Source organism: Rhizophagus irregularis, chromosome 7 (assembly GCF_026210795.1).
Source record: "Rhizophagus irregularis chromosome 7, complete sequence".
Taxonomy (NCBI): domain Eukaryota; kingdom Fungi; phylum Glomeromycota; class Glomeromycetes; order Glomerales; family Glomeraceae; genus Rhizophagus; species Rhizophagus irregularis.
The window spans coordinates 1,321,191-1,342,543 of NC_089435.1; the positions used below are offsets into that span (position 1 = coordinate 1,321,191).

Genomic DNA, 21,353 nt, shown 5'->3' on the forward strand with positions numbered 1-21,353 from the left:
CAGAGTTTAATAATTTAATAAAAAAAGAGAAATTGATGAGAGTTTAATGTCTTAAATAAAAAAAATCCTTTGTAGATAGTATGACTCAGACTGACATATTGATTTATCAAAGTGAAAAAAATTAACACTACAATTATAATAATTAAATCTATTATTTATCGTATTAACAAGAACTTAATCATTTTGCCAAATATGGTATAGTATAATTAATATAATTATTGATTAAAATCATGTCATTAGAAATTAGACATATAGCTTAAAGGTGATTCATTTTAATTCAGTTATTTTGTTAAGCAAATGACTCAACTTTCATCATTTTGACGCATTTGACATATACGCGTTTAAAAGATGAAACAATTGAAACATGTTGAATGATACATGTATAGTAGGTGTTACAAAAAAACACGTTTGGTCCTATTTTATATATTTTATATTCATTGACTGCGAAAGTAACATATACGCGTTTAAAAGTGAAATTACTGAAATAAATTGAAATATGTTGAAATATATTGTGCACTATCATTTTTTTTGTATCACTTATCACTTATAGAAATATTTTTATGACAATGATATGATTCACCGTATATATATTTGAAAATTAAATATACTTACAATATACGGTTTTATAAGATAAATAATATAAAAAACAAAAAGTTCTTAAGAACAAATTTTAAACTCTATAAGAATAATAAGTATTTAATATTTTTATTTTCGATATTTTTAGTTGAATAAATAATTTTACGATAATTATTAAATATAAAACATAAAATCGTCTGAATTCAAAAGCTCGGGACTTTTCTCATGATGCATGATTTAACGACTGACCCACGCTATGCTAAGACTTAACTACAGTATCCGACTTTTCCGCAAGACTGCCCAATGATCTACACTTTTTATTCCTCTAAATTAACAGCTGAATCCGCCTTTTGTGGTTCTTCCAATAACCAGATAATATGACCAAGGACCTTCTCAACCATGTCTTTCATACCCGCGCAAAAAGAGGCGGCTTCGACAATTTAAACGATAGTTTCCCTTCAGCGTCTTGCGTACATTCCATGAAAGTACCATTTCTCCGCATCTGTTACGATCCCCCATACTTTGTCAAACCCATGTCCATCATCCATTTCATTTGCTTTGCGCTTACGACCTAGTGATGAATCCAATTGTACGATAGCTTCTGCGAAACCCTGCTTAAAGTCATCTTTTTTGACCTCAATTAGACCGATAATTCTCCCGGTCGTACATGATTCAATACCATAGTCAAGATTCCCACACCCATTTTTTCCCTCAATCAGCTTCTCTTGTAACTTGACTTGATCCTTGAACGGGTAAGTTGCAGAGACGAGATAAGTATACGAGTAGATACTTTTGGTGGCCTCATGGGATACGTCGATAGGAGTTGTTGCAACTCGAGTCTCCAAATTTACGCAACGCTTCTTTATATTCCTCATTCTTTGTGTCGACACATCCACAAAACGGGATACACGTTAATGTTAGGGTTCAGATCATCACTTCGTTGAAGGGCTTCGAGGGAGTCTCAATGAGTACAGTAATCTTTGAAGCTGCTTTTTGACACGAACAGCCGAAGCATTTCACGAAGGTCTTGATCGGTCCTAGGTACATCAAACTCTGTAGTGCAACAACCAGGTTAAGACAGTAAGTAATTTAACGTGAAGAATCATTTCCCGAGGAAACAGTTTCATAACCTGAAGATTTCACTGACAACCCATCGGCCAAATTTCTTAGCAAAACTTTATACGTACCATGAGCTAACTTGTTTTATTTAACTTTCCATAAATTCTATTTTTAATCCACTTTATAAGCTTTATTTAAACTTTCTTAAAAAATATTCATTTACACCATATTTTTTTACTCCACTTTATTATATCAATCGTGTTGTTATTGTTATGTCCTAATAAAAATGTCGGTCTATGAAAATCTGCATGATCTTATTGGGCTGAACGATAATTCATAATTATTTATTTATTTTAAATAAATTCGAACGTATATATAATTGGTTGTAAGATTTATTTCTAAGAACCAGAAGGCTGAAAAAATTTCATTTACTTCGGGTAAGGGAAATCACGTGAATAATTTTTCACTGACGGTCACATTTTCCCAAAAGTACCGAGGGTGTTCTTCTTCGGATAATATTATGGAAGAAGAATATCCACTTCAACGAGGTTCCCATAATCTTAACTTGCAAACGTTTAGTATGTTTAGCATTCAATTCTTGATAATATAAAGTTTTACCATGGGTCAATATTTTATTCATCTATAACTATCTTATTAGTTCAATATAAAATAACCATTTAAATAGATATGATACTTTATTTAAAGAAATATATATATACTGTATATCAAAAATATTAAGCTAACTAAATATAATTTTCAACTATTTAAATTCCTAAGTATATTTTTTTCTCCCAATATCAAACTTTTTAATTATACCTTTTGCCTTATATTCTTGTAAAAATACATTTAATCTTTTCCGTAGCTTTACATACTGTTGTAGTTGCTGACTTCTCCTTATGAAAAAATAGCCTATATTTAAATGTAATAACATAGGATTTCTATCATTCCAATTATCAAGAAATAATTTTAAATATTTCAAATTAAGATACAAAACCTTAAATTCAGTAGAAAATTTGAACTTAAATAAACTAATCGGTGAAAATTTCAATACTTCAAATAATTTATTCCATTTAATAGTATGATCAATAATTTCCAAACTAATTAAAGATTGACAGTTAATTAATAAATTCTTGAATTCTGTAATATTCTCTTTATACAATGTTAACTCAAGAAATTTAAGATTTGGACATTTTTGATAAATTTTCTGGATAAGTTTTCCATTATCATCAGGATTATATTGATGATATTGATAAATAATAGAGATTTCAATGAGATTTCCTTTTGTACTATCAATTATATTTTTACAAATATTTGCTGGAACATCTACTACTTTTAAAGATTTTAAAGATTTTAAAAGAGGAAAAGTTCCTTTTACTAAATAATTCAAATATATTCTATCAGTAAAATTTATTATTTCTAGACTTACTAAATTTATTAAATATGAAAAAAATTTTGGGACAGGAATCCAACTTATTTTCAAATATTGGACAGTATCTGCACATTTTATTATTGATTCTTCAAGTGTTTTGCAAAATAGTTCATCCCTCGGCATTTTTGAGTTGAGGTTGAGACTGATTCTTTTTAGGTTTTTTTGAACTTTAATTAATCTATTAATTCCATGATTACTGATATTGTCGTACTTATAATTAAATATCAATTGTTTAATTGATGTATTCATTATAGCCAATTTTTCCAAAATATTGCTATTGGTATAATCACAATCAAGATATTCAAGTTTTGAAAAGCAATGTTCAGAACCTGAAATATGACACAAGTTTATTTTTGGGATAGAAAGAGAAACAAATTTTGTTTCACTATTAATAAACAATTTCATTATTTCATTTCCTATAATAGATTTTTTAGACATTTCAAAATTTTTTGCAAAAACATTTTCCATTATATTTTCCAGGACATATAAATTTAAATGCCTCCAAAAACTAATATAATTAAATAAAGGTCGTTGATATATTTCTTTAAAAAGATCAATTCCTTGATACTTCAAATTATTTCTTGATTCTTCTGATAAATGTGAAAGTATTACATTAAATAGAATATTGCATACTTTATAGGATATGTAACCTTTCTTATTAGAAGGATTCTGCCATAAAATTGGCACTGTCAATCTACACCAAGTTCTATTGATTAAAAGACATGAATATAAAGATTTTGTATCGTCTTGTAATTCTTTCAATATTAGTACAATTATGTCATTGCATAGCCATAACATTTTTTCTGACATTTTTTTTTCAAAGGAAAGAAAATGACGGATGGCGTAAAAAATGTGTACGACTATTAATTATTTACTTATTAATAAGGATCTGATTTGATTTAGACAAATTAAGTAAGGCCGTATGTACAATTTATTTGGTACTTCTCGGGGACTTGCTTTTTTGGTTAGTCAAAATCCTATTTGTCACACAATTATTGTTTCATGTGATCACGTGTTGGGCGATGTTTTATTAGTGAAATCTATTTATAGAAGCGGGAAGCGGGATGAAAAAGAAATATACCGTGATTACCGTCATGCATATTTTATAACTGTTTTCCGGTTTTTTATAATACTGTACTAGTAAATGAAAAATTCAAATATAAAATTATTAAGATTACGCTACTATTTAAACGTCATATGATAATACCCAAGATATAGTAAATAATTTATTTAATATATACAACTTCTTGTTAAATACAAATAAATTTATAAAATAATAATAATAATGATAATAATAATGATAATGATAATGATAATGATAAATAATAATAATAATAATAATAATAATAATAATAATAATAATAATAATAATAATAATAATAATAATAATAATAATAATAAAAAATAATTTACACCAATGTAGCCTAATCCTTAATGATAATAATAATATGAATATCTATGACGATTTAACCTACAAAAGGTAATTTTAGGTAAACCTGTCACGTTAGCATTGTATGCGCCTATCATGTCAATTTTTTTTTCATAAAAAATCTTTATTCCTTCCAAATATCGACAATTACTAAGAATTAATTTTATTGTTTCTGCACAATCTCTTTTAACTTTAGTAGAAAGTTTTATAAGGTTTGGGCAGAATTTAATTATTGCCAAATTTAATGAATTATCATTACCTTTAACGTATAATTCTTTTAAATTTTTTCCATTATTTTCCAAGAATTTTATTAATAATTCGTTCCTTGGACATTCTTGTTTAAATTCTAAAACTTGTAATTGTGGAAAAATAGCATATTGTAATTTATTAAAATCTTCATAATGCTTATTAAATGATGTTAATGTAAGGATTTGTAAATTTGTGAATCTAGCGATGAATGATAATGACATGTTGTAAATCCATCTTCCTTTATAAATATTTAATGTAATCAAATTATTAGGAACATTTGCTATCAAAGCAAATATACTTGCAAATTTTACGCAAATATCAGATTGCATAATAAACAAGTGTTTTAAATTTCGTTGAACAGAAATTAATTCTTCTAATCCATTTGAAATAAATTCGTTAAATTTTATTCTTAGCGTTTGTAGGTTGTAACATATTTGAGACAAATGATAGAAAAGTTTAGGACTAATATTAGAATAACAGGTTAATTCTGAGAGATACTTTAAACAATCTTTTGCTCCGTGATATGATGTAAAAAGTGTAGTGTTGAATGAAGTCATAATTTCTACTTTTCTTAAAGAAGTAATTTGTCCCATAAGGAATTTATATATTTCCTTCATCATTATAACTTTACTATCTTTTAAATGTTGATGAGTAATATGTCGTTTTGTAAGAAATTTCTCAACCTTGCAATTAATTTCATAAACTGATAAAAATTTACAAAATGAAGCATAATTAAAAGCTGGAGGATTCGAAGTTAGAATGGTAATTCCATTCTTACACAAGATTTCTTTTGATTCATCCGGGAAGAAAGCAATTAAAGCGCTAAGATTTCTAATTTCTCTCCAGTAAATCCTGACAGAAATTTTACACCAAAGTCGATTTATTAATAAACATGAGCGTAAATTAACTTTATCTTCATTTAAATATTCAACAATTTCATTAATACAATCACCAGTAAGTTGCGACATTTTGAATAAAACTTAACAGTATAACGGGAAAAAATGAGACAAGAATTAAAATCTCATTATGTGTTACATTAGGTTCATGGCGTATTAATTTATTTATGAAGTTGTGTAACATTTTAAAATGAGGTAGAAGGATTTTCCTAATCGTTTTTGATTGGTACATCTTATCACATGATTTTAATATTATATGACTCCGGTCGTTAATTTTAATCATTTCAATTATATACATTTACCGAAGTTGTACACCAAATAAAAATTTTCTTCTCATCACCCGACTACTAACTCATTTATGTTGGTAAATTATTATTCCTAAATTCGTTCGTTTATTAATTTATGCAAATTTAAATTTTGGCTCATGGAATTTGTCAATTAATAAATATTTTATCTGAAATCCTACTAATCACAAATAAAAAACGAGTGCATATATATTTAACTTATAAACGTTTATTAATTTTAATATCTATTAATTTTGGTACATCAGACTTGATAATGTACGGTATTGATACGAAAAAAAGTTGTCGTTCATATGATTTAAATAAAAGGAGGAAAAAATGCATTTTCTTATCAATTGCTTTCTATTTACCATCCTCATAAAAAAAAAATTTTCTGCTAATTAATAATTTTCTTTATAGATTTAAAAATATATATAATTAGTATCATTATGGTTGCGTTAATTTTCGATTAAGGATGGGTAATCGATCCTACCGGTCCTACTCGGTCCTGGACCGGTCGGTCCCGGTCTTGCATTTTTTTGTGGCGCAGTAGGTACTGCATATCGGTCTTCATATAATAAATGATTTTTATATTACAACTGATTTCAAAAAGGTCGGAACGCTTAGCAAATTTTCAAGAACTCGGAAATTTTCTGTAAATCTTGATATAAAATAAAAATTATACGCTAATTTTGGGAGAATGGTGGCTTTACCGAATACTTCCGAGTTCTTTAAAATTTGCTAAGTGTCCCTACATTATGAAATCAGCCGTAATTCAAATAATTAATATATTCCCGAATCTGAAAATTCACTATTTATTTAAGAGGTAAAAATACATTAATAAAGTGACTCTAATCTGAGTAATCTCTTGATTCTTTTGCTAAATGTGAAAGTACTACACATGCATTATCGGCTATGTTATGTTGCTTATTAAAAGAGTTCTTCCATAAAATTGGCACTGCCGTTTCGCACCAAGTTCTATTGACTAAAAAGACATGGATATAAAGATTTAACATCGTTTCGCAATTCTTCCAATATTAGTATATTATGTCATTGTGTACGTAGTCTTCTGACACTTTTTCTGACGTTTTTTCTGACTTTTTTAAAAGGAAAGAAAATTGACAAACAGCGTAGAATGTGAAATTATTAAACTATTTATTAATAAGGATCCGATTCGATTAAGGCAAATTAAGATTTACGTTTTATATTTTTGATCTCATTACGTATTTGCGGCCTTACTAGCCTTACTAGCGCTTATTATGTGATTTCTATACTTTATACGAACATTTTCAATAAATTAGTAACAGTTTACTTTTATGAAATAGTTCAAATACAATTTAAAATTAATCCTTTCTCTTCACGAATTAAATCCATTAGTCGGTATGTGAATTTTATTACATCTGTAATTACAATTGTATTTTTTTTTAAAAAAAAAAGATTATAAAGATTCGACATCTTCTCGCAATTCTTCCAATACTACTATATCCTGACATTTTTTCTGACATTTTTTCAAGGAAAGAAAATTGGCTTATAGGACGGATGGCTTAAAATGTGTATGACTAATCAATTTTTTTATTATGATTTGATTTAAGACAAACTAAGTAAAGTCTAATTTAATACAGTTATAATTTTATTATATACAGTATATAGTTTAAGCTATCTGCTATGTGATCTACATAATGATATTTACTAGCGTTTTCAAAGAAATTTTCGTTTACGGTGTATAATATCGAATTCGAATGCACCGCGTATTTTGCAAAAGGAAATATGAGGTAAGTATTCAGGTAAATAATTCTTAGTTAAACCTTTCGTAATGACAGTAATATTATTTTTCGTAAATATTGATTTTTCATAATAAACATCAATATACTTTAAGTATTGAAAACTATTAATAAACAATTTTAATATTGGTTCAATATCATACATAATTTTGGTAGCAATATAATTAAGATTTGGACAAAGATCTATCACTGCTAAATTTAATGTGTGGCCATTCCGTTGGACATGGAATCTTTTTAGATTTTTGCCATTGTTTTCCAAGAACTTTATCAATAAGTCGTCCTCTGGACATTCAAATTTGAATTCCAAGGTTTGTAGTTGTGGAAAAATAGCATGTTGTAATTCTTCAAAAAAACCTTTAATATAAAATGTTAATGTAAGACTTTGTAAATTTATGAGACTAGGAATACATGTTAATAGCACTTGAGGAAATCCTCTCCTCCCATAAATATCTATTGAAATCAAATTATTAGGGATAACTTCTGCTAAGGTTTCTATTCCTCTCAATTCTGTACTATAACCATCTCGAATTAATTGCAAATGTTTTAAATTTTGTTGAGCGGAAATTAAATCTGACAATCCATTCGATACAGAAGTTATGATTATTATTTCTAACGATCGTATATTATGACATATTTGAGATAACTGATGAAAAAATGCTGGATTATAATTCGAATAAACTTGTAATTCTGAAATATTCTTTAAACAGTCTCTCGCTCCGGGGTATGAGGTAAAAAGTGGGGTTTCAATTGATCGAACCAAAGTTTTTAATGTTTTTAAAGAATATATTTGGCTCATAAGAAGTTTAAATATTTCTTGTGAAACTATAACTTTACTATCACTTATATTTTGAACCATCTGTTTTTTAAGAAATCGCTCAATATTGCAAATAATTACACCCAATGATAAAGATTTACAAAATGACACATAATTAAACAGGGGATTTGAAGTTGGAATTAAAATTCCATTATTATTTAAGATTTCTTTTGATTCATTCGGAAGACAAGCGATCAAAGTTTTATAATTTCTAATTTCTTCCCAGTAAATCCTAACGGTTGCTTTACACCAATATCGATTTACTAATAAGCATGAAATTAAAGTTCGACTATCATTTGTAAAATATTCAAGAATTTGGTTCATACAATCAATAGGAAGTTGTACCATTTTTAAATAAAATGTATAAAATTTATAAAATATTTGCAATGTAATGAATGAGAAAAATGAGAAATAATTTGTACGGTATTTAAATAATTTCTAATGGTGTAACTAAATATTGTAACTGTGGCTGTCAATCAAACGTTTTACTTGGTTGAACGACTTAAAACTTGATTTCAATTATTTTAACATTGTACAAATTTTTTAAATAAATACAATCAATATCCTTACACCTTTGTTTCATATTGTTGTTATAACCTTGTTACTATTATCGCCATTGTTACCATTTCCACCATTTCCTTTTTATGAGACATAAAATATATAACAAGTTAAACCCGAAAGCAGTTTCAGAAAATGAATCATTTAATTTTAATTTATCTATTTTTTATATAAAATTTTTTGAACAATTCCTGGGCTTGTTGAACATTTTTGGTCTCTAGTAGTGCCTATTATGTCTTTATCCGAAAAATAATAATAATAAATAAGAAAAAATTTGATTGGTTGTTTAATGAGATACCAGATATGGTTATTGATCCACATAACGTACATTGACCACATAACGGGTAATATTATTGTACATCATTTTGAAACTTGATTCCAAATTTAAATAACTCATTATCAAATTTATTTGTTGTCTAAAAAAAGAAAGTAGTTCTGCATGGGAATTTGGATTAGATAAACAAAATCGGAATTTGATTTGGTCTACCAAACCCAATAAGGAGGTATTGACTATTGAAAAATTAGAAAATCAGATAATTTGTTATGTCATTTGTCGAAAAATCCGGTTTCATAATTCCGGTTCTCTGTTTACAATTTCTTATTTTATCGAATTTTTGACGTAGTGGTTCGTTCCCGGATAAAACCTATATGAAATTATGGCGTGAAAAAATTATTATAATATATTATTATTTCAAAAGTTTGTATTAATTCTGGTAGTTCCAACCTAAATTAACCGTAGATACCAGATAATACCGAATAAAACCGCTACGGGCCGAAACTAATTTTGACGATTATGTTTAGTGAATTAAGAATTTATCCAGCAGGACGTCATAATGCGAAAAATCTTAGATTTTTAGAGGAAATATTAAATCAAAATATATACATATGTATCAAACAGGAACTTGATTCTGACTAAGAGACTAAGAGAGATCGAAAAAAGTTTTTGACATTTTTTATGAGGTGAAAATTTTTAGCAAATGATTTTTTACGCAGTTACTTCGTTTAATTTTTATATTGCTAATGTTTACAATAACGGTCAAGTAAGAAAAAAAAAAAAAAATTTTTTCAAAAAGAGTTTGTACATTTATGGTATAATATGAATTTAAAGAAAATAAAGATATTATTATCTAAATCCGTAACCACTTGAAAATGTTTTAGGGTATATTATACGTAAAACATAAGTTTAGATTTTAATTTTTCTTATGTAAATTCAGAAAAATAAAGCACCAAGAAATGGAAGACCGCCGAAGACCATATCCTAATAAATATCGGTACAACTCCATAATCCAAAAGCACTAATGATGATGGGTTTACTTCAAAAAGTTTGTTACAAAAATGCGAAAAATTATTATATTCATAAGCGCTAAGAAAATCTTGGCCTAGTTTAATCGTTTCTGTTTTTCGGAAACTGTTTCATGAGAGATTTTTTTTTTACATGTTATAATTGTACTCTGCCCAGCGGCTTTAAAACTTTGTAATTATAAAACATGGGAGAAAATTAGTAACTTTCTTTACTATCACTGATCATAAAATGAGGTCCTAAATTATACCACGGATCCCGTGACTTTTTTATTTGATTTAGAAGAGTCTATTGAAAGTTAAAATCATATATATTAATCCTCGTTATTACCGACTTTAAGTCATGTTTAAAAAATAAATAAAATAAATATACTTTAAAATACAACTGTAAATGATAATTATCTTATAATTTGAAATACTTCATATTCTTCCATAAAAAATATATCGGTAATTTCTCTGATTTTTTTTTTGTAATCCCATTTAACACATTTACCACTGGTTCCATGTATTTTAAGATCACCATACGCACCGAATGATGGACCAAAAGCATTATTATTAAGTATAGCACATTCTTCATTTTCTATGCGACTTAAAATATAACTTTCAAAGTTATGACTATTCTTAATAGAAAATATAAAACTCTCTTTAGTAATACCATAAGATTTATCAGATTTCCATTCAATTGGATTATATCCACCAAGAATTTCTTTACTATTTTTCACTTTAATTATTGTCACAGTGTGAGATTGATTATCACATGTTTCATGAAATTTATTAGCTGTAAATCCATCACGAGTTCCACGAACTAACAATTGAAAGTTGTATATATTTTTTGTCTCATCCGAATTTTCTAATCTATCGATCCATTTTGAGATTAATTCAGCATGTTGAAATGTAATGATTTTAGAATCAATATTAATTTTCTTAATAGTAATACGAGGTTTTGATGTTTTAATTGATTGGTTATCGGGATTCAAAAAATATTTTAATAATTTTTTATATAATTCTTTTGGTAAAACTTTTCTATAAGGTAACACTTTATCTGAAAATTCTTTAGAAGTTAAATCATAGAATCGAATATGCGGAACGCAACGTTGTAAACTATTTTTCAAAGCATTAAAATCTTCTTTTGAAAAATTTATAGGATCAGAAGGAAGTCCTGGATTTTGAGAAAGTCCCCATCTAAGCACACCTTCCCATACTTGAATTTGGTTCATTTTAAGATTATCACTTTGAATGAGTGAAACCAAAAGTTTTTCTGAAATTGAAGAGAAATTTAGAGATTTAAATATCTTATCTGGTTCTTTTGACGTTAAATCAGTACAAAATTTTCGAAGTTCCAATAAATAATCATTCTCAAAACTTGTTTTACATATCAAATCAAAATTTTGCTCCATCCAATTTGCCTTAGTTTCAATCAAAAAAAATTGTAAATAAGTGATTAATTCTTGGAGACCAAGTTTACTTCCAGCAACTAATATTTTGATTATATCCGAAGTATCATATTTCTCCAAAGAAATTTTTCCACTATAAATATATCTAAAATAATAAGCGTAAAACTTAAATATTTTTTATGACCAATATTTCAAAATTTTAAATTTAATTCTTATCTCTTTAATCCTTACCTTAATATTATTTGAAAAATTTCAGGTAAAATATTTGGTAATTTTATATGTATCAAAGTTCCATCATTTTTCTTTTTATTGGTTGATAAAATTCTTCTTAAATAAGTAGAACGATAATGTAAGATAACCATATGAGCACGAAATATCTTTATATAAGGATCATTACCAACTTCAATAGTAACATCATAATATTCTTCATCATTTAAAATATCAAGTAAATTTTGTGATAATTTCGTTAAAAATTTATTATTATTCATGATTTGATAAAATTTAAAAAAAAAGAAATGAAAAAGTATTAACACAATATTGTTGAAATTTAGTATTATAATTTCCGCTGCAGCTTGTTGATCATTTTACTAATTTATGCCCCAGTTTCCGATTGGTTTTCCTTATTCTGCTTTCTTATTTGTCTATTCTGCAGATTAGACGTAACAGTGACGTAACTGCCGTAACAAAGTTACGTTAATAACGTCACTGTAGATTCTCACATAAAAATTTTATAATAATTTATATAATATCGAGCTACGTCACGAGTTACAACCTTTCATTAACTTAATGTTGACAGTTTGTGTGTTACGAACTCCGCAGATCTTTAAGAATTTCACAAATGATTCGTCGTGCGTTAATCGAGCTTTTTTTATCAAGCTTTTTTTGGTTTTTTTTTTCAAACCGAAAAATTTTGTTTTTTCTCATTCTTTTCTCGTTTAGGTTTAAATTTTTCCCAAACTGAAAAATTGTTTTTTAAATAATCACCATTGTTTCGGTCTTTTAAGACCGATTTTTTTTTATATTATTTTTTTTCGATCTTTTTTTTTAGACCGTATTGTTATTTTTTGGACCGAATTATTGTCCTTTTTTTTCAGAATTTTTTTTCAGTACTTATTTTTTTTTCGGATTCCTTTTTTTTCGGAAATTTCCCTTTTTTTAAACCGGTTTCTTTCCCCCAAATTTTTTTTAAATTTTTTTTTCTTTTTCTTTCAATTTTTTTTTATCATTAAATAAAGAAATAGAATATTATATTTAATATATTTACAAAATCATTATTTTTTTAAAAAAAATCAATATAGCATATAGGAAAATTGACCGACGCTGATAGAAAGATAATTAAGATTTTTTTTTTCAATTAAATTGAGCGCTGGATAAATAGTTTGATTATCAAATTCATAAAAATCAAAAAAAAATTGAAATTTTTACAATATTATTCTATAATTAATTAATTGAAGAAATTTTTGATTTAATAATTAGATTATTATAATCAAATCCATATCCGGAATTCTCTAGATAATTACCAGATTTTTGAATAAAGATTTTAATTCAAATGGTTTATTTATATTAATGATTTGACTTTTTGAGTGTAGAATGAAATTCGGATTAATTAAGGAATTGTAAGGAATTGTGAAAAAATAATTATCAATAAAAATTGATTGATTTTTTAGAAGTATTTTCGAAAAAACTTTAATATTTATATGAAAATACTGCAAATATTTTTATTAATTTATAATTATTTCTGATTATTTATATTACGTCAATCTTAAACTTATAACCAACTTGGGAAAAATATTTGAACAATTAAATGTATTAAAATTTGTTCGTTTCATTTATTATTATTCTTTTAATACTTTTGATACTCATTTTACTTAAATTATTAATTTAACTAACTACATATAATTTAATACCTATTATTTTATTATTTTTGTTAACTAATTATTACCATAACTAGAATATGCGATTTGCCAGGGGACTTCGTCCCCCAAACATAACATTTATAATTAAAAAAATTTTTTGATATAAATAAATTGAATTGTATGTAAAATATTACCAAATAATAAAATTTTATTATAATTAAACCTATAAAAAATCATGTTTTTAATAAGGTTTTATACAATTTTTTCTTAAAAATAATGTTTCTAATCTATATAGGGATACGGAAAAATGCACAATTCCATATCACAAAAATGTATCATTTTGCATGATTTGACCATAATTTATGCCGAATTTATATTGATTTGATCACAGAAATTACATAATTTAAGCATAGAATTTACACGATTTGGTTAATGAATTTACTGCTTAAATTACAATTATTAATATTAGTTGCATTTATATGAATTTGATTTTAATAATATTTTACTAAATTATTAAATCAAATATAAAAATAAAAAAAATCCTTAGTATCATGTGATTATAATTAGCCAATAATATAAATTAATTCTTATTATTTAAAATAATGACGTATCTTCTAGTAATAAAATAAAATAAAATAAATAAATAAAATAATGACGTAAGTTGTAATAAGTGTTTTAAAGTTAATACAGCTACAAAAAAATAAAATTTTATGAAAATTAATATTCAAGTGCTTTTAACCTGCCTGAACAACTTTCAATTAATAAATAAAGTTGATTTCATTTGTCCAAAGTGGAGATATTACGCTCTAAATTAAAGAAAAAGAAAAGAGAGTTAATATCATCAACAAAAATGCAATCTTCTATAAGCACTACACCTACATTCATGAAAATTAATATTCAAGTGGTTTCAACCTGCCTGAACAACTTTCAATTAATAAATGAAGTTGATTTCATTTGTCTAAAGTGGAGATATTACGCTCTAAATTAAAAAAAATAGAAAAGAGAGTTAATATCATCAAGAAAAATGCAATCTTCTTTAAGCACTACACCTACATTCATGAAAATTAATATTCAAGTGCTTTTAATCTGCCTGAACAACTTTCAATTAATAAATGAAGTTGATTTCATTTGTTCAAAGTGGAGATATTACGCTCTAAATTAAAAAAATAGAAAAGAGAGTTAATATCATTAACAAAAATGCAATCTTCTCTAAGCACTACACCTACATTCATGAAAATTAATATTCAAGTGGTTTCAACCTGCCTGAACAACTTTCAATTAATAAATAAAGTTGATTTCATTTGTCCAAAGTGGAGATATTACGCTCTAAATTAAAAAATAGAAAAGAGAGTTAATATCATCAACAAAAATGCAATTTTCTCTAAGAACTACACCTACATTCATGAAAATTAATATTCAAGTGGTTTCAACCTGCCTGAACAACTTTCAATTAATAAATGAAGTTGATTTCATTTGTCCAAAGTGGAGATATTACGCTCTAAATTAAAAAAAAATAGAAAAGAGAGTTAATATTATCAAGAAAAATGCAATCTTCTTTAAGCACTACACCTACATTCATGAAAATTAATATTCAAGTGGTTTCAACCTGCCTGAACAACTTTTAATTAATAAATAAAGTTAATTTCATTTGTCCAAAGTGAAGATTATAATGTATTTGGAAAAGAAGTTTAATTTAAAAAAATTTTATATAAAAAAAATGTAATATGAAAATTAAGAACTGAGTTGACAAAAATTTGAAATAACATGAATTTTAAATTAATTCTTTCATTAATTATAAATTCAAGTAGTTTAAAATAAAAATAGTAAGAAAAAATATTTTTTATGAAATATCACATTATTTTCTAAAAGAAAGTCTTATAAATTTAATTTGTAATTATGTAATATCCAAATATTTAATCTTACAAATAGAAAAAAATGTAAAAAAAATTTATGATGTTTTATAAAAAAAGAAAAAATTTTAAATTTTTGAAAAAAAATTTCGTCTAACACTTTTTAATTGATTATCACAAGATCTGCATGATCATCTACACGTTTTAATTTTTTTAACGAAAAAAAGAAATATATTTGAATATTTTATTTCTTTGAAAATCAATAACGATCAACAAAATTAAATACAAATATAAAACTTATTGCTTGATGCCGCAAGTTAATATGTAGTAAAAGTGGCACAAAAATGAATATTTTGTAATTTTATTCTAATGATATCAAAGAAGCAATATTGCAATATTGCAATATTGCAATAACAACGTCTATAGCAATAGCAATAGCTATATAGCTATATAGCTATAGCAATAGCAATAGCAATAGCAATAGCTATAGCTATAGCTATATAGCTATATAGCTATAGTATAAGATTCAACTACGAAGTTCACATGGTGCATTCCCAAAAAGATGAAAATCTGCATGAAGATCAGAGGACAAACTACAAATTAAGCGAAAAAGTGAATGAATAAGGAAGGTCATGCAGGATGATCACCACTTCAAAATCATACTATCGCCAATTAAAACAAAAAACTACTGCAGAATTGTACGGTACTTCTTCTTCTTTGTATTCAAGACCATTTTTACTGCGGAATTTTTAAAGGAAAAAGTTCAATTTTAAGAGTAAGTTTATTAAGTTTTAACTTGTTCGAGATGTCAGGGTCGCAACCTAGGGTCCACGCCACTCGGTCAAGTACAAGACAGCAACAAGATAAAGAAGTTAACAAACCAGGACAACAGCAAACTCTTCAAGACTCGATACATAAACCAGTCTTCAATATCAATCCTATTATTCAGGATTGGCAACCTGCAAGTTCTCGTAAAACTAAAAGAAAAGATAAAGAAAAACAAGTTGAACAAAAACAACAGAAAAAACAACCTCGTTTGTCTTTTAGGCAACATAAATCTACTGAAAAAACTACTGATGATATGGATATTAATCAAGATACTTTTGCTTCTTCATCTGAAAGCGGTGGCGCAGCAAAATCCAATACAGATAATCAAGTAACACCAGAAAATCTAGATGCACCAATTGATGGTGAAAAAAATGATGAAATGATCGTCGACAATGGAAAAATTGATAATCAAACAGATGATCAATCTTTTAATAAGGATAATCAGAAAAATGGTGATACTAATGACATAATTAGTGATAATCATTCAGAAATTTTTAATAAGGCTAAACCTATTTTAGTTAAAATCAAAAAAGATTCTATTCCAGGAAACAATATTATTCAAAAAAAGTTTAATTTGAGAAAACAACTAGCTGGAATTAATGTTACCCTGGCCGGGGGAGTTATCTTAAATAAGAAAGAACCCGAATTTATCATTTTACCAATCATGAAAAATGATTATGATAAAATTATTAATCTAGAAATTGATATTATTGATGATGAACAGTCACATGAAAATGGTGAAGATGCAGAGTCGAGTACTAATAGTAAGGTTAAGGAAATAATAAAATTTACACCATATCAAAAAACTAAAAAAGTTTTTACTGAAGAAGAAATTAAAGATAGAAATTGTAGAACGATTAAAGTTATAAATATTCCAATTGAAATTCCTAATTATCAAATTAGAGCTGTATTTAACAAATATGGTGAAATAGAAGAAAATGGCTTTTATACCAGAATTAGAAATTTATATATTCAAGCTTTTATTACATATAAAAAAGAAGAAAGTCTACAAAAATTTTACAAAGGCATATGGTCAGAATGGATTGGAAAACATCAAGTACTTATTGTGCCAAAAATTTTGTCAGAAGATGAAATAGAAAAAAGATCAATGTATACAGTTAAATTAACTGGATTACCATGGAATTCAACTGCTTATGATATACATGAAGCTTTAGAAGTTAACAATCCTAAGTATATTTTTATACCACGTAATCCAAATAATAATAAACCATTGAATTATGCAATAGTTTATTATGAAAATGATGAAGATATAGGTATTGCAGCAGAAAGAAATATTATTTTTTGTAATAGAACGCTTCATTGGGGAACTCCAGGTGAAAAATCATGCCATAGATGTGGTTCCTTTGATCATTTAATTAGTAAGTGTGATATTGAACCATCTGCTAAACCACGTGTAATGAATAGAAAGCAAAAGCTTAAGGAGTTTCGTCAAGAAAATAACAAGAAGTTTAAAAAAGGCAGTTATGCAAATGTAACAAAACAAAATTCATTTGAAAAACGTCAGCAAAGTAATAATTCAAATAATTATTCTAAATATAATAATGGAAATATTAATAGATATTGGAATAAAAATATTTCACGTAATAGAAATAATAACGTTAATGAAAAGTCACTTGATCAAGGAATTTTCACGCAAATTAAACAACTTAATGAGAATTTGAATAAATTAGCTAATGATTTCAAAAAAATCCAACAAGAAAACTATCGTATTAAATCTGAATTTTATAAATATAAAGAAAATAAGTCTACAACAAGTTCAGGAAAAAATATTAAAGTCAATCAAGATAGAAGTACAATCGCCTTACAAAATGAGAATAACAAAAGATCAAGAGTTGATAATGAACAACTTGAAGCCTCAGGATCTTCAGATATAGAAAATAGTTTAAACAAACAAAATAACGAAATTAATAGATTCGGTGATGCTTTATCAACTATGAGTAAAAATATCTCAAAAATTATGGAATATTTTACTTCTGACAATAATAATGACGTTAATAATTTTCAAGGGGATAAAATTATTGACAATAATGAATCCCATGAGGATTAAATACCCCTTTAAATATTATTTTTAATGATGAACAATAAAAAAACACATTCTTTTAAGAAAAAACATTATAATAATCCTTCCCCTGTTAATCAAAAATCACGTTCAAATTTAAATAATCAACAAATTTATCGTCCGAAAACACGTCAACGACTCAATTTATCAGATATAATTAAAATAGCTTCATTGAATATTAAAGGTATAACTGATGTTAAAAAACAATTCTTAATTGATATATTAGGTGAATATAATATAACTATTTTGGGTCTATCAGAAACTAATATATCAAACAAAATGGCAAAACATTCTTTTAATTTTTATAGAAATAATTATGTTACTTATTTTGCAAATGAGGAAACTAATTATAGGGGAAATGGTGTAGGTCTTATTATTAAGAAAAATTATGCACGGCATATAGTCAATTATAATAGCTTCAAAGGAAGAATTATATATGTTAATTTTATTTTTAGTGGAAATAAAAAAATGAGAATCATTAATTATTATGGAAAATCTGGACGAGTTACTTTAGATAATTTTAATCAAGAAGTTAAAATTTATTTTGATAAAATCAAAGAATTGGTTAGAGAAAGTAAAGCACAAAATGCAGAAATTATTCTTCTTGGTGATTTTAATCTTCATTATGAAAAATATCTGGATGATAAAAATAATAATCGTAAAATGAAAAAAGAACATAAACTTTTTGAATGGATTGAAGATGAACAAAATTTTTATGATCCTTTCTATATCATGTTCGATAATTTATCACAACATTCCTTAAATACTTTCTATCCTTTTAATACAAATCAAAATCCTTCTAGAATAGATTACATTTGGGTAACAGAAAATTTATTTTCAGAAACACAAGAATGCAAAATTGTTAATACAACAACAATTAATACTGATCATAGAATGTTAGTGTATTCAATATGGTCAGAAGATTTGATTGGAAATATTGCTAATATCAAACGGAAGGAAGGATTTAAAGAAGTTTATAAGTATGATAAAATGGATGGAGAGCAATGGGAATTATTTCAGAATGATCTTAATAAATACATTTCAAATTCAGAAATTTTAAAATTTAATTTTAACGATAAAAATAATATTAATCATATATGGGATAAGATCAAAAAAGGTCTTGTTCAAGCTAGTAAAAATTGTATTCCAATAGAAAAAATCAAATTAACTAAAAGTCAAGTCAACCCAATGAAAATATCTAATGCATATAAAGTAATGAAATTTTTAATAAATTTCAGACGTTCAATTAAAGATTCAAGAAAAAGAAATCATGTGATCAGAAATTGGATTACATATAGAAAAAAATTATTGGAAATTGGAAGAGAAAAAAGTGATTATTGTTGGAATAAAATTCCTAAGGATGATAAAAGTGTCAAGGAAATTTTTGAAGAAATAAAAAATTTATATCAAATTTATTTAATCCTATATAATCACGATCTTTTACAATTCAAAGAAGAAAAAATTAAACTAGCAATTGACCAACGCTGTGAAGATTTATTAGAAAATCAAAAACGTATGATTAATAGTGTAATGGAACGTGAAATTAAATCCATTGTATTAGACAGAGTTCTAATTAAAGAAAATAATGAAGATAAATTAATCACTGATGAAGAAAAAATAAAAGATATTGTAAACGATCATTTTCAAAATATTGCAGGATCAACAAACCAACCTAAGATTTTATCAGAATATTGGGCAAAATTTTATTTTCCTCAAGATGAAATTAATGATAAAATTTATAAAGATTTGATGGTAGAGCCTACAAATGATGAATTGAATGAAGCTTTAAATAAATTATCAAATAATAAAGCTTCTGGACCTACGGGTATTAGTAATGAAATGTTGAAACACGCATCTCCAGAATTTAAAGAAATTATTAGAAAATTAATTATTTTAATTTTTAATAATCAAGAGATACCATTAGAATGGAAATATGCTAATGTTTATCCTATACCGAAACCAAAGCCATGGGGTTGTCAACTAGTTAATACACGCCCAATAACTTTGTTGGAAACGGCTAGGAAATTAATGGTATCAATAATGAATGCAAGATTATCAACAATTCTTCAGAAAAACAAAATTCTTAAAGGTTTACAATTTGCTGGATTGCCTTTCAGTTCAACTTTTGAACCATTAAGGATTATTAATGAAATAATTCAAGATGCTAATGAGAATGATAAGGAACTGTGGATTTTATCATTAGACATGTCAAAAGCATATGATCGTGTTAATATTTTTATGTTAGAAAAAGCTATGCAACGTCTTAAAATACCAAGTTCTTTTATTAATTTAACAAAAGAGTTATTTTTAGGACGGAAAAATAGTGTATTTACAGCAGGAGGATTAAGTAATCCATATGATGTAATGGTTGGAATCGATCAAGGGGAAATAATCTCACCACTTTTGTGGTGTATATATTATGATCCACTTCTTACTGCCATACAGCAAGAACACTTTGGATATCGTGTAAAAGCAAAAAAGAAAATCAATTTATATGAAAATATAGAGGTAGAAGTAAAACAAAACATTACCAGCATGGCATATATGGATGATACTAATATGTTAGCTGGCAATAAAGAAGAATTAGAAAAAATATTAAAAACGGCTGATGACTTCTATACTCTTAACGATATTCAAATAAATAAAGAAAAATCTGAATTGTTACTTAAGAAAAAGAATTTTAATTTTAATGAAAAAATAGAGTTAGAATTTGGCAATCAGAAAATCAAAATCAAACCTAAAGGAAAAACAGAAAGTCTTAGAATCTTGGGTGTTTGGTTCAATATATATAATGATAACAATTTTATCAAACAACAAGCCTTTGATGAAGTTAAAAATTTAAGTAATAACCTGCTGAAGAACAAATGCATAACAGATAAAATTAGTTCCTATATTTTTAATGCTGTAATATTACCACGTATCGAATATAGGACACAAACGATAATACTATCAGAAAAAGATTGTGAAAAAATTA

The 21,353-nt window shown here is 26.0% G+C and overlaps 6 protein-coding genes across 7 annotated transcripts; 1 reads left to right on the top strand and 5 right to left on the bottom strand.

The window, feature by feature from the left end:
* Positions 1-1,034: 1,034 nt before the first annotated feature.
* Positions 1,035-1,451, bottom strand: OCT59_027104 (uncharacterized protein; the record flags this gene model as incomplete). Its single annotated transcript, XM_025329038.1, has 1 exon — positions 1,035-1,451. One exon carries the CDS (start codon positions 1,449-1,451, stop codon positions 1,035-1,037), a length of 417 nt encoding a protein of 138 aa, XP_025164280.1.
* Positions 1,452-2,293: 842 nt separating this feature from the next.
* OCT59_027105 (uncharacterized protein) lies at positions 2,294-3,888 on the bottom strand. The gene has a single exon (XM_066136719.1). It carries the CDS (start codon positions 3,872-3,874, stop codon positions 2,408-2,410), a length of 1,467 nt encoding a protein of 488 aa, XP_065993180.1. The 5' UTR covers positions 3,875-3,888; the 3' UTR covers positions 2,294-2,407.
* Positions 3,889-4,495: 607 nt separating this feature from the next.
* Positions 4,496-5,710, bottom strand: OCT59_027106 (uncharacterized protein; the record flags this gene model as incomplete). Its single annotated transcript, XM_066136720.1, has 1 exon — positions 4,496-5,710. One exon carries the CDS (start codon positions 5,708-5,710, stop codon positions 4,496-4,498), a length of 1,215 nt encoding a protein of 404 aa, XP_065993181.1.
* Positions 5,711-7,617: 1,907 nt separating this feature from the next.
* Positions 7,618-9,271, bottom strand: OCT59_027107 (uncharacterized protein; the record flags this gene model as incomplete). The annotated part of the gene is made up of 1 exon (XM_066136721.1): positions 7,618-9,271. The coding sequence occupies exon 1, from the start codon at positions 8,860-8,862 to the stop codon at positions 7,618-7,620; it is 1,245 nt and encodes a 414-aa protein (XP_065993182.1). The 5' UTR covers positions 8,863-9,271.
* A 1,299-nt stretch (positions 9,272-10,570) lies between these two features.
* OCT59_027108 (uncharacterized protein) lies at positions 10,571-12,253 on the bottom strand (the record flags this gene model as incomplete). Its single annotated transcript, XM_066136722.1, has 4 exons — positions 10,571-10,660; positions 10,745-10,773; positions 10,865-11,910; positions 11,997-12,253. 4 exons carry the CDS (start codon positions 12,251-12,253, stop codon positions 10,571-10,573), a joined length of 1,422 nt encoding a protein of 473 aa, XP_065993183.1.
* Positions 12,254-15,686: 3,433 nt separating this feature from the next.
* On the top strand, positions 15,687-18,367 carry OCT59_027109 (uncharacterized protein; the record flags this gene model as incomplete). 2 transcript variants are annotated; one of them, XM_066136723.1, is made up of 2 exons in its annotated part: positions 15,687-17,928; positions 17,991-17,994. In XM_066136723.1, exons 1-2 carry the CDS (start codon positions 16,277-16,279, stop codon positions 17,992-17,994), a joined length of 1,656 nt encoding a protein of 551 aa, XP_065993184.1. In that variant the 5' UTR covers positions 15,687-16,276. The 2 variants fall into 2 exon arrangements, with proteins under 2 accessions (XP_065993184.1, XP_065993185.1); XM_066136724.1 differs by having other exon boundaries at positions 15,687-18,367.
* Positions 18,368-21,353: the final 2,986 nt, after the last annotated feature.

What these genes read in the sequence shown, in the direction of transcription:
- OCT59_027105 (XM_066136719.1), bottom strand. Translation starts at nt 3,874, where the DNA reads ATGTCAGAAAAAATGTTATGGCTATGCAATGACATAATTGTACTAATA.